This window comes from Glycine soja, chromosome 11, assembly GCF_004193775.1.
Source record: "Glycine soja cultivar W05 chromosome 11, ASM419377v2, whole genome shotgun sequence".
NCBI classification, from domain to species: Eukaryota; Viridiplantae; Streptophyta; class Magnoliopsida; order Fabales; family Fabaceae; genus Glycine; species Glycine soja.
In genome coordinates, this window is record NC_041012.1 from 15,944,313 (window position 1) to 15,963,631 (window position 19,319).

The following is a 19,319-nucleotide window of genomic DNA, read 5'->3' on the forward strand; positions in this document are numbered from 1 at the left end:
TTATTAGTTAAAATATTCATTTGATTGTTTAATAAATAATTTGTTTAATGTTTTTAAATGTTTTTTGAAACAGTACTTGAAATAGAATTTTTTAAAGTACTAATTTTTAATTTTTTATATTTTATTTTATTTTTATCTTTGATATATTTATTTATTTTATTTATTATTTTTTAAAAATAAATCATGATTTTATTATTTTTTTATTATCTGACACTTTTTAACTATTTTAACGAATAATTTTACCAAAACTTATAATTTAATAAATTAATTTTTTAATCATCATCTAACGTTTGAACTTCTGATTAGCTTTTTAGATAATTTTACAAAATATAATCTTCTCCCCCAAAAGAAACAAACAATTAAAGAACAAGAAGGAGAAAAAGAAAAGTAAGGACTAAAAAATAAAGAAAAAAAAAGAAAAGAAAAGGTCCATAAAGACAAAGAAAGCCTCCATTCCTTAATCAACCATGTTATATTATAAGTGCAGGCTTTCTATCATAAAGTCTGAACACACACACATACATAGCCCTTTTCTGAGGAGGAGAGAATTTCACCAAATCAAGGGGAAACTCTCTGAAGAATATGGGTTTAATGGAGTGCAATGTGGAGGACAATAAGAATCTATACCTTCATGCTCCTACTTTCATTGAGTGGCTTAAACCATGTTCTTCTCCTAATTATTCATATCTAAACAATTCCAACACAATATCATCATCATCATCTTCTTCTCCTTCTTCTTCTTTTTCTTTTACTCATAATCAGTTTGTTCAGGAAACTATCCAATTCTTGCCAATTTTAAGTGAAAAGAAGGCCTCCAAAGATGAGGAAGATCAAACGTTTGATGAGGTGAAAGAGGAAAAGGTTAAACAAGTGACTGTGGCTTTGCACATTGGATTGCCTGACACTAGTAAAGGGCATGCTGATGATGAGGTTGTTGATGAGAAGATGATTTTCCATGTTAAGGAAGAAGAAGAAGAGTCCTCAAAGAGAAGCTTCCATGGATGCTCCTTTAACAACAACCAAGAGAGAAGGTTTTGGATTCCTACTCCTGCACAGATCCTTGTTGGACCTATGCAGTTTGCTTGCTCCATATGTAGCAAGACCTTCAATAGGTATAACAACATGCAGGTTAGTTCAATTGCTTCTCAACTTCTTCTCATCATATCATAAAATTACTCTATACTTTGCACACAAATTATCTGAAAATTTATCTAAAAGAAGTGGAAATTAAGCTATGTAAAAGGACCATGTGGAAGAAAGAAGAGGAAAGAGTAGCAACTGTGAATTACAAAGATCATAATAATGTCTAACTCCGTAAAGTTTACAGATGTTTGTAAAGAAGTCAAATTAAGTAAAAATATACGTTAATTTTACATATTGTATGAAAAGTTTGATCAATTTTAATTTATTTTTAAGTATTTGTTGATATTTTTTTTAAACAGAGAATCTCTGGTGGAGGTTAGGGAACTCATGTTGAGGTTAGGATCTATTTCTAGACTGTCAAGTAAATTAAGGGCTCATCAAACAAATAGATCACCACCGTAAGAGATATTGTTGCACGTGCTTGATCTACCTTTAATTTCCTTTGAGGGGAACATGATCATAATAGTCACGATTATTGGATCAATTAAAACTGAACATATACTTAATTACCTTACGTGATTCCCCTTTTTTTTTTCTTTTCTTTTCTCTTTTTTTTTTTATAAAAAAATGAGGTTTCAAGATTTATTGTGTGGAGGAACGTAAGCTTAGTACTAACAAGTACTCTCTGATCAAAGACTTTGGCACCCCACTTACGACAAACTTGGTTGTAGATTTGATCATTCACCACAAAAAATGGCTTCAATTTCATTTCAGAAATTTTTTTTTGAATATAACAATGTTTTACGTCCTTTGGAAGTAAAAGATAAGTTTAATAATAATAAGTTCTATAAATATCATGGGGAAACATTTCAATTTTATACACATTCAGCAACCATAGCACTGGACATATATCCCTAGTGATTTAGGTATTCAGGGAGAAGAAAAAAACTTCTCTAATTATTGCAACAATCATGTTATTTTGGTTTGATTTGGTTCGCTAAATAGTACTTGAACTTGTTTTCATAATTTCACACAATCACTTCAATTTTCTTTTCCTGTCATATATGCATTCCATCAAAAACCAAGCCTATGAAAAGAGTCAATGTTTCTTTTACTTTTTCCACAACTGCTCCTTAATTTTGTACATCATTCCGTAGTTTTCGATCCATAGCTTGTGTGTACCTACTGAATTCGAATTGCCTGAATTTTATCCACACCAAAATGAAGTAGATCAAAATGAAATACATGCTTTGCATGATAATGACAACAATGATAATCATTAAGAAGAAAACAACTATATAATTCAACTTTTGTTTAGATAATTTGCTATATAATTTAACTTTAGTAACAACGTATACGTGACCATATTTGATACTTTTTTTTTCTTTCTCTTTTTTTCTTTATCACTTTAAGAAAATTGAGCTAGAGATGGCGTACGTGTTGTCCCTAGCATTCCTTTTAAATGAAAGGCTTCTGTTTCATCCCATAAATTTCAAAGGGAAATTGTAATAATCTTCATGCATGCTTTTATATATGTCGGGGAAGGTGGCATAGTTTATCTCAGTAGCCAGGACTAGGATGCATAACTACTAGGCTTAAATCAAGGTTAAGAAAACTATTCAAAACTTTGGATATGATTTTCGTTGTAACTAATCATATTGGATATATATTTATAAAATTTCTGATTTTAAATATATAGATAGATACCGATAGAGACATACATTTCACCGTTAAATCATGGGGCTAACTATAGCTGTAGCTTTTTGACGAGAATTTGACATGTTAGACCCATCACTAAAGATTAACAATTATTTGCAACAATGGCCACTGCTTGGATATATAAAGGACTAAAGGACGATATTGCTTGGTCAAATATAGCAGCCTTGGTTAATTTTTAAAACAGAAAATATAAAAATGAAAATAGGTAACGTAAACATTTCTTTAATTATTTGTAGAAATAAGAAAAAAACGTTTTTTTAAAACCAAATAAACTTTTTAAATGAATTCACACTAAATGTAACTTCTAAATACTACTAAAGATTTAAGGAGAAAAAAGAAAAAAGAAACTAAACAAACTCCTAGTTAATTTCAAGCAAGTTTAATTATGATCAATTAGAAATGAGCATGCATGTATATACTCTAATAATTAATTCAAACTAGCACCAACGTAATTGTTTTTCATAATTAGCAGATGCATATGTGGGGGCATGGATCAGAATTTAGGAAAGGACCAGACTCACTGAAAGGATCACAACCAGCTGCAATGTTAAGGTTACCATGCTATTGCTGTGCTCAAGGATGCAAGAACAACATCAACCATCCAAGGGCTAAGCCATTGAAGGACTTCAGAACCCTCCAAACACATTACAAAAGAAAGCATGGCACAAAGCCATTCATGTGTAGAAAATGTGGGAAAACATTTGCAGTCAAAGGGGATTGGAGGACTCATGAGAAGAACTGTGGCAAGTTGTGGTATTGCACTTGTGGCTCAGACTTCAAGCACAAGAGATCACTTAAGGATCATATTAGGTCTTTTGGAAAGGGACATAAACCTCATCCTCCCTTTGAAGCCTTTGAGGATGAGAAGGAATGCATTACTACTGGCTCTGATGAAGATGAAGTTAATGCTCATCATACATGATCTAACAACACTCTATATATAGCTTTCCTTTATTATGAAGATATGGCATAGCAGTAAGGTTTTAAATTGCGATCACAATTACCTTGAGTAGTGGTAATTTAAATTAGTAGAGATGAGTTTGGTCACTACGCTTGTGCTCGGTAACAAAAAATTCAAAACAACTTAACTGCTGAGGCATGAAGACTACTCAGGGAAAGGTTTGCTACCGAGCACTTGCAGGGTGGTGATGATCGAGCTTAATTATTATATCAATAGAGGTTTGGAGTAGTTTGCTTTTGGTTTAATTAATAACATGTGGCTGCCTCAAGTGATGAAGTAGATGAATTTTCTTCTCATATAGCAACAGAGAGTAGTAGTGTTATGTCATGTTTAGTTTTTTGTAGCCTCTTCAATATGGAGGAAATTTATCCGCTTCATCACTGAATGGTAAACCTCATTCTAGCTATAGGACTTTATAGCATGTAAAGTCTTGTTAAAATCTTTGTGACGCTTTGATGTGAATTTGCGGTTATAAATGGATAGCCAATGTGTTTTATTATGATTAATCTTTTACTATATATTGAATCATCTCTAAGCAATGCTAAATCTGAAACCAAATTAAGATGGCTGAGCATATGCCGGATTATATATTATACATAGACACCCATACTATACTCTAGACACCTAAAGAGATAAAAGAGAAAAAAATAATAATATAAGTATAATAAATATAATGTAATAAAAGGAGACAACATTAAAAAAAAATAGAAAGTGTTAACAAGTGTTCATAAAAAAAATTATGCGGTATTCATGTATAATTTCTCTTATTTTATCATATCTCTTTCCTAGATGACTAAGTCAAAATTTACTATTTAGAAAAAATAAAAAAAATGTTAAGTATATACAATAAAATTAATGTTAAGTACATACCTTTTAATTATGTGAACACGGTCAAATCATATTTACATCGTTTTTATTACAAGTAATGTTATTTTTATAATAATTTGTAAGTTTTATTGCATAATTTATTTTATCATGACCACGTTTAAAAATATTATAAAAACTATCATAAGAATAAAATTAATTATTCTTTTATTATCTTATTATATGTAACCATTTTATTATACTCATATTCTGTTTCTGATAATTATGTAGATGTAAAGATGTGAAAGATGATACAGATAGATCGATGTGATAAACCAACCATTTCCAGTAAAAGAACCATTCAATTATTATGCAGAAGGTAACATCATCCTAATCCATAAAGGTTTTATACAATGCTTGAGTGTAATTATTAACTGCCGTTCATTTAAGGAACATTAAAAAGTGCTTATCTATAATGCACGATCTCTTCTTCCCTTAACACTCCCCTTTATCCCAAATAATTTACAAGGGAAAAAAAATCATAAAAAGCTTATAATTTTAGAGCGCTGACAATGTCTAGGACTTCATCGACATCAATATGAGATAAGGGCAGTGTCATAGTGAAACATGATGGTTATGTTTATATAATAAGCACCAAATTTATATATATAAGTAAAATTAAGTGGTGTACGCTGGGATTAATTTTTTTTTTTTCCCTTTCAAAGTAATATACCTACTCTACTTTCAGGTCACTATGAGAGTCCATTTTGGGGGGCCTTGACCACCAAATCATCCACCGATATATTTGTAGCTATAGATCAATTACCCAATATAAAATCTGAACTGGATATCTAATTAATTAGTGTGAATCCATGTCTCATTCTTAATTAGATTAATATTATTTGCTTAGAAAAATTCCAAAACATGGAGATTAAGAATATGTGTGTTTTGACGAAGATATAGATCATGAGTTACAAAAGGACCTCCTTGTGTTTTATATACAATATATACAAATCCTTAACACGTGAGGGAGATAATTAAAGGGAGAGAAATAGAGTTTGAAATTTGAGTTTTTTTGAGGTAAGGCTTGACCAAAGCAAAAAGTAGTACAGATTAAAAAAAAAAATGGAGTGTGTATTTGGTCTTGAAAATATGGGACCTCCACTAAGTTTTGTCGGGGGTAAGAAAACGTTGGAGAGGGGAAAGATCATACAATCACTATCTTGAGCAGAATTATTTTATTTAATTTGCTAAGTAGCTATATGCTTTCATATTTTAAAAGTTAACACTTTCCCTGTGGGTGGCCTTAATCTCTTATAATTAAGCGACTCTTGCTAGTTAGGTTAACTTAATCTAAATCTGGTGATATTTGGCATTATCCTGCGCAATCAAAGTATCTATCCCATCCAATGTCGATTCGTCTATCAGTATAACTTGTCATGTGTAGTATAACTAGTTAATAATATTTGTTTTATAAGTAAACCCAATATTACGAGTGGGGTGTTATTGTTTTAATATATTAGACTAAAATATAAGAATGATTTCTTAATTTGTTTTTGTCTCTAATTTCCTAATTTTTAAAAGTTTTAATATTGTCTTCCTACACTTTAAAAAACAAATTGTCCCCTTACTTATTTAATTAGTGACACGTTAATCCTCTAAAAAAATCATCATTTTTAGTTTTCAGATATATCTTTATTTATTTATTTATTTATTTAAAATGTAAAACTTATCTCATTAAAAATATTTTATATTTCTCATCAAAGTTTTTTTTCCTTAAGGTCTAAAACACAATAAATACATTTTTTTATCCGTAACAATTAAATATAATATAAAAAAATTTACAACACTTACTTATCATATTCAACCAACTTAAACCATCAATAAATATGTTATTAACATCACCATTATCATAGTTGTTGGATAAAAATTATTTCTACCCGCACCCCTTTAATTTTCCTTAATGGAGATGATTGATGAGTCATTAAGATGTTTGGGCGTAGGAGAGATATGATATCACAATAATAACAATTCAGTGAATATCACTTTTGTCTTTATTGATTTCTTCACTATTCCTACTTGGGCGAGAAGATTAATTCATTCTTGGTATTATGACTGTCATTACTATTATTCTCCCTATGAACACGTCCATGACCACGGCCTTCACGGCATGATATATACGTCCAGGGTTTTCTTAAACAATGTCGTTGCATTACACACCTTAAGGAAATGGAATAGGGTCACTTTTTTCATAATATTTAGGTTATTGTTTTACTTAACCACCAAATAATGATGAAATCAACTGAGAATATTGTTTCATAGAATTTCTAAATATATATTGCTATGACGGAGCACATTTAAGTCATTACATATATATATATTCATCAACTATTCTATAAAAAAAACAATGAATTAAATATAAAAATTTCTAAATATCGATATGAAGAATCACATTTACGACATTAAAAATTTAGATATTTCCATCGATCATTCTGGAAAATATTTACATTAGTAGTATATGAAAATCAAGAAATTTTAAGTACTTAATATGCCATGTAGTAAATTGGCCATTGATAAAAAAAAAAAAAAATTGTCTTGTGAAACAATACTTTTGACATTGAAGTAGAAGCAATCCTAGATTTCATTAAGGTTACGTCATGGAGCTGGTTTCTAGCAAAGATGGTGCACTAATCCGATTGAATGCATTAAAAGATGGCATTATTATGCTGGTGCTACTGAAGACTCGTCCTTAAATTGTAAGAAAATTATTGCTAATTGTTAATATTTTTTATGGAATGATACATTGTAATTTAACTTAAATAATAATTAATTTGATGAATATTGCTAAACTTGAATTTTATCACTATTTATGCATTAATATGTTTTATTGTGTTTTTCAGAATTTGTTTACTAAAAAAGAGACAAATAAATTCATCAAATAAAAAACAAAAGCACATTAGCATTAAAAAAACATACATAAAATTACAAAAACTACAAATTTATTTTTTCATGAAAAATTAAAAATTCAGTAAATAAAATGTAAATAAAAAATCTCCGCCTATTACATTTTATTAGGATAAGTTTTAATTTTCATAATTTTTAAAATATTTTATAAATAATACTATTAGATATATTCTTTAAAAATAGTTCAATACATTCATAATTAAATAAATAATAATAATTTTTCAGATATATGTTAATATTCAAAAATTATAATAACTAATTAAATTATTTACATGTAATATTCAAATATATTATTATTTAAAAAATAACAAAATTTAAAAAAATAAAAAATTAGAATTTGGTTGTGAGTTCCGAATTCTTAAGGGTGTGCAAAAAGTACTTTGAAAAATAAGGTGAGAATTCGGTACTGTCAGACCCAAATTCTCACGCTGAACAGTAAAAGTGACTACTTGTATAAATAATTTCTGAAGAAGGCTACTTGGGAAAATTATTTTTCATTTTTGTCTAATTGGGTGCTTAATTAACAAAGACATTGGACTCTGGTTTCTGGATACTGTGATATTCAGTTGTACTGTAATATTATTCTAGCAAGATGTCCAAAGATTACGCGGCATAATTTTTGAAGTGGTGGAGGTTAGATTCTTGAAGCGGTGTACGTGACTAAAGTCAATTCAATGTGGGTGCATCTCTGTTGAAAGGCGTGATTTTCCTTGCATGACAATTGTCTTGTAATACTGCAATTAATTGAAGCATCCAGATTTCATGTCATTGAAGAAAGTGTGCAAGTTTTGTTCTATCAATCTCACCATTATTTATTAGAGGGTACTCAATTGAAAATAATATGAGTAATTGTAACCATATATATAGGGGCATTTTGTGGTGCTTGGATGTGCATATCTTCTGCCTCATTCAATAAAAGAAAATTAACTTAAAATAAATGAGAAATTGGATGATGGGAAGCCTCCAATGGTATATGTGGTCCATTTGAACTGAATAGAATAATCATCCCTCAGCCATTTCATTTTTGTCTTACCAATTTAACACCTATACGCTAACAAATAGTTTAGCTTGTTAGCTGGAATTGCAACAATTAATGATTAACATAATTGGAATTTAACAGATTTTAAATTCACCATATTCTAGTCATTTTTAGACAAAACGATATTAATATGATTTAAATTTTACAAAAATTATCAATAGTTAATTAGAATTTAACAATAAAATTTAATATATATATATATATATATATATATATATATATATATGATTTTGTTTTAAATTTGATATGTAGAAATTATATAATATTTTATATATTTTCAAATATCTCGTTTATATTAAAATTATTTGTGACTTCTTAATATAACTTCTTTTATTATTTTTCTCTCATTTGTGATAAGTGAAAAAATTAAGAAATAAATAAAAAAGGATAATGTTATTTTAAACTTTTAAATATTTTAAAAAACATAAAATTATAAAGAAACAAGAAGAAACACGTATCCGAATAAGTCGAGAGCTATACGTGACTCACATCAATTCATTTATTTAGCAAGTGTAATTTTTTAAGCTGGGAATTCACCTTCTTAGCTCTTATAATTTCCAACAAAGATTAATAATAAATTTTTGACGGAAATTATTTCATCCTAATATCATCATAAAAAAATTAATTAAAATTCAATTTATTTAATTTATGAATTATGCTCAACAAAATAATTAATGATAATTTGCAGTTGATTCGAAGTAAATTAAACCCTATCTGTGACTAACACTAACATATATGATATATCATTCAGCTTTTAATAGAGATATTTCTTTACCATAAACAAAATATTACAAGTTCATATTTGCTAGATGACACACAATGCCGAATATCTATGCCGACAGGTCCACGTTCGGAAATCTAACCTCAGCTGCGTGCTTGACTTGAATTTGTCTGCATGTTAACTTTTTCAATCCAGGAAGTAAAAATCAACTGCTTTATCTTTTGAGAAAAGAGAAAAAAAATAAAGAAAAATTCTTTATCATCTTCCTCGAACATTTAAGCACCGTTTTCTGACGCCAATCCAACCGAATGGTGCATGCAACGGTGAGCAGAGTCAGATTAAAGGATGTGAACAAAAGAATAATTGATGATGAATGGAACAAGAAACATAATGGCATGGTTTTCCCACATGTCACCGTTTTAAAGCCTTAAAATGTACATAGTTAGCCACGTCTCAAGAGCTAGCAAACGTGGCATGTTGTTGTGACGACAAGAAGATTTGGTTGTCTTATGAGAACTGAGAACTCAATGTACGTGGCAGTTCGGGGCTGTTGTTGTCTCAGTTGTTCAGGGATCAATCAAAAGCTTATTTAGTGCACATCATGTGCAAGTCCTTCAGACTCTGAACTACATGCTTGGCTTTTGTTCATCGTAGTAATATAGAGGTCTTTCATTATTCAGTTTGATTTAGCACCAAGATGAAGGTTTGTTCTTGTTTTCAGTGTGATTGACATTTACTTCAGAAGGGGGTCTTTCTTTTCCATGTTGCCAACTTGCTAATAATAAAAGATCAAGTTGTTTTGTTTTGTTGCTTTTTGTAAGTTTGTTGTTTTGTTAGTGCCTTAGTGGTGCACTTCTTTGTTTGTTTAACTTAATTAGTTAAGGTGGTGCTTTTTGGAAATTTCGAAGGTTCAAGAAACGAGGTCGCATGTTCATGCACCTGGGGAAGAAGAGAAGGTGATGACAAGGAAGCAGAAGGCTGAGTCCAAGGCACATGAAGTGGAGCATTCTCCAAAGAAGGCCAAGGTGGAAAAAGAAGATGGCCAAATCAACGGAAAATCTGAAACTGGAGTTGCAGAAGAATATGATGAGTTCTGCAAAGTAACAAACGAGCACCTTCCTTTGGAACAAATGAGAGAGATTATGGAGGCTAATAGCCTTGATTCTTCTGGCTCTGATCTTGAAATTGCAAGAAGATGGTTGGTTTTGGTTTACATTAGACCATTTGAAAGTGGATTTTCATCGTTAATATGTAATGACTCAATTACAATTACCACCTCTTTTGAACAGCCAAGACTTGCTGTTTTATGGTGCATTGGACAAATGCTCGGTTTGCAATGGGAGTTTGGAGTTCGATGGAAGACGTTATGTTTGCAGAGGGTTCTACAGTGAGTGGGCTAGTTGCACTTTCAGCACCAGAAACCCTCCAAGGAAACAAGAACCCATTAAGTTACCTGATTCTGTTCAGGACTCTCTGGCTTCAGATGTGATATTCTCTCTACTTTTTTTTTTCCTTCGTCGTGTATTTCATTCTTGTTGCTTGTTTTCTAAGATTTTGTCTTTCTTTTCTTTTTGTTGACTTGTTTTCCAATGTTTTTGCCATAGTTGCTAAAGAAATATCAGGACCCGAGTCACAGGCCTCACAGGGATCTAGGCTTAGCTGAAAAACCCTTTACTGGAATGATGATATCTCTGATGGGTCGTCTTACTCGGACACATGTATGCACCACTGTCACTCTTGTTGCTGTTGCATTAATTACTGAATACCCTTTTGGCATCTACCAAGCTTTATTGGTTGGATTTTATTTTTTTTGGTCACTTAGCATTATTGGAAAACAACTATTGAAAAGCATGGAGGAAAGGTGGCAAACTCTATAATTGGTAATATGATAGTTGTACTCTAAATAAATGTGATAAGAGTTGCTTTTGTCATACTTCTGTTGTTGGGCATTACCATAACCTGGCTTGTTAAATTTTTCAGGGGCAACTTGTTTGGTAGCTTCACCTGCTGAGCGAGAACGTGGTGGCACATCCAAACTTGCAGAAGCCATGTAAGTGAAGTAAAAGTTTTTAGGAAACGTTATTGCTTTGTTTTAATCCTTACGAGTGTGAGTAAAAGTTTTTAGGAAACGTTATTGCTTTTGTTTTAATCCTTACGAGTGTGAAAGGCTAGCTATCTCTGTTTTGTTCGGTTCCATCGTGTCATGAACATTGTGAGAGATCTTTAAGCATTTCTGTTCATGTACACCCTTAGATTGCCATTGAAAAATGATCACCCAAATAAAATGGGTAGTGTGCACATTAATTTTATGTTTAATATTTAATTACTCATTTGCCATATAATTTCATCATTTATATATTTTAGTCTTTATAATTTTAAAATGATTTTTTTTTTTTAGTCCTTTGAGTTTGAAAATTATTTTTTTTCCTTATAATTTATATTTTAATTCTCTTTTAGATTAAAATTATTTTTTTTCATTATAATTTATATTTTAATTCAATAATTTTTTTAATTCTTATAATTTAAATTTTATTTTTTTAGTTTTTATAGTTTAAAAGTGATTTTTTTAGTTCTTTAGATTCAATAGTTTGAAAATAATTTTTTTAATTCTTATAATTTGAATTTTTTTTTTTTAGTTTTTATAGTTTAAAAATGATTTTTTTAGTCCTACCATTAAGATATGATTAATATTTTAATTCTAATTATTTTTTTAGTTAATAATTTGTAACTAATTAGTCTATTAGTCTATAGTTTAAAAATAATTTTTTTAATTCTTATAATTTGTATTTTAATTTTTTTTAGTTTCATTTTTTTATTTTTTTAAAGAATAAAAAGTAATTAAAATTTAAATTATAGGGACTAAAAGAGAATTAAAATATAAACTATAAGAATTAAAAAATCACTTTAATTTTAATTATTTTTTTAGTTAATAATTTATAACTAATTTGTAGTTAATTATTTTTTTATTTTTTTAAAGAATAAAAAGTAATTAAAATTTAAACTATACTAAAAAGATCACTTTTAAACTATAGGGACTAAAAGAGAATTAAAATATAAACTATAAAAATTAAAAAATCACTTTCAAACTATAAAAACTAAAAGTTATGAATCATAAAATTATAGGACTAAAAAAAATTAAAATACAAACTAGAGGGGATTAACTAAACTAAAAGTTATGAATCATAAAATTATAGGACTAAAAAAAATTAAAATACAAACTAAAGGGGATTAACTAATTTGTAGCTAATTAATAAAAAAATAGTTAATAATTTATAACTAATTTGTAGTTAATTATTTTTTTTATTTTTTTAAGGAATAAAAAGTAATTAAAATTTAAACTTTAAGGACTAAAAGAGAATTAAAATGTAAACTATAAGAATTAAAAAATCACTTTTAAATTATAAGAACTAAAAGTTATGAATCATAAAATTATAGGGACTAAAAAGAATTAAAATACAAATTATAGAAAGATTAAAAGAGAATTAAAATATAAATTATAGTGATTAAAAAGTTATGAATCATAAAATTATAGGGAGTAAAAAGAAATTATAGGGAGTAAAAAGAATTAAAATGCAAATTATAGAAGAATTAAAAGAGAATTAAAATATAAACTATAGAGATTAAAAAAATCAGTTTCAAATTATAAGGGGACAAAAAGAGGATTAAAATGTAAACTATAGAAGAACTAAAAAATCACTTTCAAATTATAGGAACTAAAAGATATGAATCGTGAAACTATAGGAACCAAATGAGTAGTTTAACCTTAATTTTAACACAATAAGCATTCCTAGTTTAACTTTTAAGGTATCTCCTTGGAGGGAGAGGGGTCTACCAGTGGTTAGGGAGGCTTGGTTCATGAACACCCTTAGATTGCCATTAAAAAATGATCAGCCAAATAAAATGGGTAATGTGCCACATTAATTTTAACACAATAAGCATTCCTAGTTTAACTTTTAAGGTATCTTACTGTAGGGAGAGGGGTATACCAGTGGTTAGGGAGGCTTGGTTGATTGACAGCATCGAAAAGCAAGAACCTCAGCCTTTGGAATCTTATGATCTTGTCTCTGATCTTTCTGTGGATGGCAAGGGTATCCCCTGGGACAAACAAGATCCTGGGGAAGAGGCTATTGAATCACTCTCAGCAGAAGTAAAAAATTTACTCTTTCATACTTTTATTTTCTTAATTTCTTAATTAAAAATAAAATAACACATGGAGCTTCCTTTTATTTGTGTTTGATTAAATTTGGCCTGTGTGGTAACAGCTCAAGCTTTATGGGAAGAGAGGGGTCTATAAAGATTCCAAGTTGCAGGAACAAGGTGGAAAGATATTTGAAAGAGATGGGATATTATACAACTGTGCCTTCTCTGTTTGTGACCAAGGGCTAGGACTGAATGAGTAATATTATGAAGACCAACTTCATTTTTAGTCAATAATGACATTTATAAAACAACTATACTAATTGGCGGTGTTAATTTGGGGCAGCTATTGCGTCATGCAACTGATTGTTGTCCCAGAGAATCCTTTGCATCTGTACTTTAAAAAAGGGAGAGTTGGCGATGATCCAAATGCCGAGGAGCAATTAGAAGAGTGGGACAATGTGGATGGTGCTCTGAAAGAGTTTGCGAGGCTCTTTGATGAAATAACAGGAAATGAGTTTGAACCTTGGGAAAGAGAGAAGAAGTTCCAGAAGAAGCCATTGAAGTTTTACCCCATTGACATGGTATATTACAATTATATTCCTTCTCATAAATTATTTGTCTGTCACCTCTTTCAGCTAACACACAGTAATATTAAATTGCATAGGATGATGGAGTTGAAGTTAGACATGGCGCACTAGGTCTTCGGCAGCTGGGGATAGCAGCGACACACTGCAAACTTGAGCCTTTGGTTGCAAATTTTATGAAGGTCTTGTGCAGCCAGGAGATATACAAGTAAGTACAATATCTGAAAACCATCATGCATGATTTTACTTCAAGTACCAACATAACCTGCACTGTTATTCAGGTATGCATTGATGGAGATGGGTTATGACTCTCCGGACCTTCCAATTGGAATGGTTACAAATCTTCATCTGAAAAGATGTATGTACACGAGCAACAACACTTGTTTCCTATGTCTCTAATGTCCTTCAGAAAAACTGACATTAGAACCTTATCAGGTGAGGACGTTCTCTTAGAATTCATAGACAAGATGAAATCACTGAAAGAAACTGGGCCCAAGGCTGAGGCTGTGTGGACTGATTTTAGCCAAAGATGGTTCACTCTGATGCACTCCACAAGGCCTTTCAATTTTAGAGATTATCAAGAGATTGCAGAGCATGTAAGCACAATTAGTCACCACCTTTGTTGATTCAATTCAACAACTTATTAAAATGAGTCTTGAGTCTTGTCCTTATTTTCCTAGGCTGCTGCTGCGTTAGAGGGGGTGAGAGACATAACCCAGGCTTCTCACCTCATAGGAGATATGACAGGCTCAACCATTGATGACCCTTTATCAGAGACATACAAGAAATTGGGCTGCTCAATTTCTGCCTTGGACAAAAGTTCAGATGATTATGAGATGATTGTGAAATACCTTGAAAAAACTTATGAGCCGGTCAAAGTTGGTGACATTGTAAGATTAAAACTTTATGCTTTGTGTGTTTTCTGTTACCATGCGCATGTCTTGTTGAGTATTTACTTCCAATGAACTTCAGGAATATGGGGTGTCAGTGGAAAACATTTTTGCGGTTCAAACAGGTGGTTGCCCTTCCTATGAAGACATAGTAAAACTGCCAAATAAGGTTCTTCTATGGTGTGGTAAGACACGTAGCATATTGATCAAATTGAAAGAAGAAAAAAACAACTCATTTTGTGATTATCTTGGTTCTTCTCAATGACTGCAAAAATTTCTACGATGCAAGGATCACGAAGCTCAAACCTCTTGAGGCACTTACACAAGGGATTCTTGCCAGCAATATGCTCATTACCTGTTCCGGGTTATATGGTAATAGTAATAGATTTAGTTATTCAATTTTAATGTTTGTGAGCATTTACTCATCCCTTGTTATGTGCTCTTGGCAACAGTTTGGCAAAGCTATTATCTGTTCTGATGCTGCAGCAGAGGCTGCAAGATATGGTTTTACAGCTGTGGACAGGCCAGAAGGGTTCTTAGTTTTGGCCATTGCTTCTCTAGGAAATGAGATTACCGAGTTGAAAAGCCCACCTGAGGTATCCAAAATGCACTTATATTCACCTTTTGGCCTTTCACTCACAGAACCAATATATATTTGGTTTCAAAATTATTGTCACAGGATACATCATCTTTGGAGGAAAAGAAGGTTGGAGTGAAGGGACTGGGGAAGAAGAAAACAGATGAATCAGAGCATTTTGTTTGGAAAGACGATATAAAAGTTCCTTGTGGTAAACTAGTTGCCTCAGACCATCAAGATAGCCCCCTGGAATACAACGAGTATGCTGTCTACGATAAAAAGCAGGTATGACCCATTTTTCTCAAGTATGATCCAGATTATCAATAAAGAAGAAAAAGAACATTTATTATTCTGGAATTTGTGCACTTTTTGCTCACAGGCACGCATAAGCTACTTGGTGGGAGTGAAGTATGAAGAGAAAGGTGCAGTGATTGACACAGCTGAATGATGAACCAAAAAGGATGAAAGGAAAGCTTTTTTGTAATGCAGGAGTTGAAAGATATGACCATCTTGTCTGAAGATGTACTAGTGGTTTCTCTAGTTGGTGGAAGATCTGTCATTTTGATGTATATTTACGTGTGACAAAATAGGCTGTATATGGTGTCACATTTTGATGTATGTATAGTTAAATTGCCCAAGTTAGGGTAAGTAAATATTTTGTCCTACTCATGACTGCATGAGAATGGAACTACATCTAACACTATGTTGTTTAAGTCTTAGTTGACTAGTACTACTCAGCGACTAGTACTACTCAGTCTGTATGAATGATATGATGAGTAGAAGAAATGGTATAATGATGTCCTTTATATAACTTGACTGTTATCGTCAGTAGCAACTATCCTTAAGGAAAAGGTTTTGATCTATAAGCCATAACGAGTCACTAAAAATAACATGGAAATCCATTAAGTGAATACCTCTAAATAGTATTTGGCCCAATAGTAAGCGTGTTTGGAACATATCATGGAGGAATGCACCCCAAATGACCAGATGCCCTGCATATTTAAATGGAAGAAGCGTGTCATAAGCTGTTAAATAAGAGCAATCTCTAACCAAAATAACAAGGGCTGCATACCACACCTCAAGCCTTTAAACGTGCGTGCAAATTAAAAATCGATTAGTTTCATTTGTCAGCCTTCAAAGTTGTTATAATGTTGCATTTCAGCATCCAATAAAATGCTTCTCGTTCCCTTTCTGTGCAAAGGATGGGGCTACTCAAGGATAAAACAGGCAGAAAATGATGTCTATTACCTAAGATGCCCGGCATCTTTTACCAAATCATTTGGTTTCATTTTAAAGTCTATGATGTCATATAGATGCCCTGCCCAAAACATTTTGGGTCAAATTGAAGTAAAATGCACAACAAAATATGGTTAACAAGTCATCATAGCAGTTGAAAAAAAATTACCCAATTAAAGTGAATCCAAGCAAAGAGTCTTGAACACACACACACACACACAAATAACACATGGACATGCTTAATCATTGACGGGGTCAAAGCTGTATTGATCTAACCAAAATTTACACTTGGTGTTGCCTTGAGGCTTCATGTTGGACAGTACAACACAAACAAAAAAAGAATCTTGAATCAGTATTTTTTGCTTTTTCCACTATCTGTGCATTTCACAAGTATTACAATAACAGAACAACAAGTCACAGATGCCCTCCACCACCACCACTTGCAGCAGTAGCAGTTCAGCACCTATCACTGATACATAACAACAGGAGGAACCTTAAACCTGTCCTCAAGAAAGGGTATAGCCCTATTCCCATCCACAAGGTCCCTATAAAACGCATACTCAGCCTCATAATCATGCAAGTGAAGCTCAGCCTTCTGGTTAGTGTGGTAATGGTGCTTAGCAGAAGCCAATTTCCCAAACCCAAAAATGCTAACCCTATCACAAATCCCCAAAGCCAGTATCACAGCCTGCATCCCTGAAGAGTAGTGAAAAAGAGAACCATCATGAGCCTCACCCCACTTCTCCAAACCCTTCCCACTCTCCTCCACAAACCTCTTCAACGAATAGTACTTCACAATCCTCGCACACAACACATCAAACCTAGGATCAGTGACCAACAAAGGAGCCTTGTGAGAAGCATTGCACACAGTGTAGTCCAAGAAATGCACGGCTTGACAAATGTACATTACAATTGGAACGTTATCACCATAAGGGTGGCAAAAGCACCCTCCCCTTCTAGCACACAAATGCAAGATGTTACTATTCATGAATGAAATGCTAGTTTTTTTCCCAACCTTGGTTTCAAACTGATCAACCCTAGCATTGTTTAACCTTATCACAACCTCATGGGAATCAATTTCACTACCGTAGTTTCTATTCAGCAAAATTCCACTGTTTCCAACTACGGCACAAGAAGAGTATTTGTTTTTATTTTTGTTATTGGTTTGTAGTTTGTTGTTGTTGTTGTGTGAATCAATTGGAAGCTTAATTGACCGAGTCAACTCGGACATGATACCGGGTTGGAATCGTCGCTTCCGGAACCAGTCGTGGAGGACCTTCCGGAAGTCGAGCCAGTAGCGATAGAAGAGCGGCGAGCGGAGCGTCGCCGGGAGGTTGGCCACGGCGCCTTCGGCGCCGCCGCGGTCATGGTGGATGAAGCGGCGCCAGGAGACGAAGGTGCGGTGGCGCGCTTGGCTGCCGAAGTTGCCGTCGAGGAGGCTCTGAATCTCTTGCTTGAACTTCTCCTCGCCGATTTCGACGGCGGCGTGGTGGAGGAGCGTGGAGTTGAGCTGCGGCGGAGGGCGGCGGATCCGGACGCGGGATTCGAGCTCGATGGAGAGGATGCCGCGGCGGAGGACGGCGCGTGAGGTGAGGGTGGCAGCGAAGACGAGGAGGAGGAGGAGCGCGAAGAGGGGCCGAACGGTGCGTTTCATCGGAAAATGACTCTTGAGAGAGAAATTAAAATTACGTTTCGTGGTAGCTAAATGTGGAAAGGGAAATGGATCCATGATTGGTTTTAGGGTTTCGGTTTCAGATCCATCTTTTTCAGATTCGTTTACCCTAGGCATGAGTGAAGAATAAGAATAATGAGAATGAAATGCGGTGATAGTGAGATCTTTTCTTCGAGGAAGTTGCTGTTTCTGTTGCTGATGTTGGGGTTAATGTGAATTGCATGGGTAATGTGGGAGTTGAAACTGTGTTTGGGTCAAAAAGTGATTGTTTTCATCATTGAAGAGATGAACATTTGAACAACAGAAAGTGGGAAATAATGGAGGAGAGTGAGTGATGATGAGGTCAAATGGAAGGCATTTTTGTTATTAAGTGGTGAAATAGGTCATGAGGGTGTATAGGAGAAGGGTCAAGAATTTGGTATAGTTGTAGATGCTGAACATTATGAGAGTGAGTGCATTAAAGAGATTGAAAGATTTGGTGGAGGTGGAAGAACCGAACCAAAAAAACAAAAAACCCTAATGGGAATCTAGATTATTAAAATGTGTGTGTGGTGTGGGGGAAGGGAATGAATTAGAGGGGGGCATGTGTTGTTAGAGCACATTAAAAAAGCATGTTTTTTGGGTCATGGATGATGGCAAGTGGCCACTATGAGGAATGATAGTGTGCTTTGCAAGGGAGTGATAATTGTAGAAAAAGGGATGAGGAGTGGGTCCATGTGCTGGCTTAGTTTAGAGATGTCTCATAGATCTACCATTCTTTGCTACGAATGGATAGAAATAGAACATAGATGGGGACTTGGTACTTGGTAGATAGATCGATAATGTGAATGTGTTTACTTAGGAGAGGTAATCAATTATCGTAATTTCGAAATTTGTCATAATCTCTTGGTCAATGTGGATGTTTTATATAATTGGAAATCTCGAGTCGT

The 19,319-nt window shown here is 32.7% G+C and overlaps 3 protein-coding genes across 3 annotated transcripts; 2 read left to right on the forward strand and 1 right to left on the reverse strand.

Moving 5' to 3' along the window:
• Positions 1-482: 482 nt before the first annotated feature.
• Positions 483-4,269, forward strand: LOC114374533 (zinc finger protein WIP3-like). Its single transcript, XM_028332189.1, has 2 exons — positions 483-1,128; positions 3,275-4,269. Exons 1-2 carry the CDS (start codon positions 583-585, stop codon positions 3,722-3,724), a joined length of 996 nt encoding a protein of 331 aa, XP_028187990.1. The 5' UTR covers positions 483-582; the 3' UTR covers positions 3,725-4,269.
• Positions 4,270-9,865: 5,596 nt separating this feature from the next.
• LOC114376992 (protein ADP-ribosyltransferase PARP3-like) lies at positions 9,866-16,293 on the forward strand. Its single transcript, XM_028335350.1, has 18 exons — positions 9,866-9,994; positions 10,200-10,489; positions 10,581-10,776; positions 10,896-11,009; positions 11,114-11,171; positions 11,272-11,341; positions 13,264-13,438; positions 13,554-13,687; positions 13,775-14,012; positions 14,096-14,223; positions 14,297-14,373; positions 14,451-14,611; positions 14,696-14,905; positions 14,988-15,090; positions 15,195-15,277; positions 15,358-15,501; positions 15,585-15,767; positions 15,862-16,293. The coding sequence occupies exons 1-18, from the start codon at positions 9,989-9,991 to the stop codon at positions 15,928-15,930; spliced, it is 2,439 nt and encodes an 812-aa protein (XP_028191151.1). The 5' UTR covers positions 9,866-9,988; the 3' UTR covers positions 15,931-16,293.
• Positions 16,294-16,954: 661 nt separating this feature from the next.
• Positions 16,955-19,070, reverse strand: LOC114376993 (beta-1,6-galactosyltransferase GALT29A-like). The gene has a single exon (XM_028335351.1). The coding sequence runs from the start codon at positions 18,505-18,507 to the stop codon at positions 17,185-17,187; it is 1,323 nt and encodes a 440-aa protein (XP_028191152.1). The 5' UTR covers positions 18,508-19,070; the 3' UTR covers positions 16,955-17,184.
• Positions 19,071-19,319: the final 249 nt, after the last annotated feature.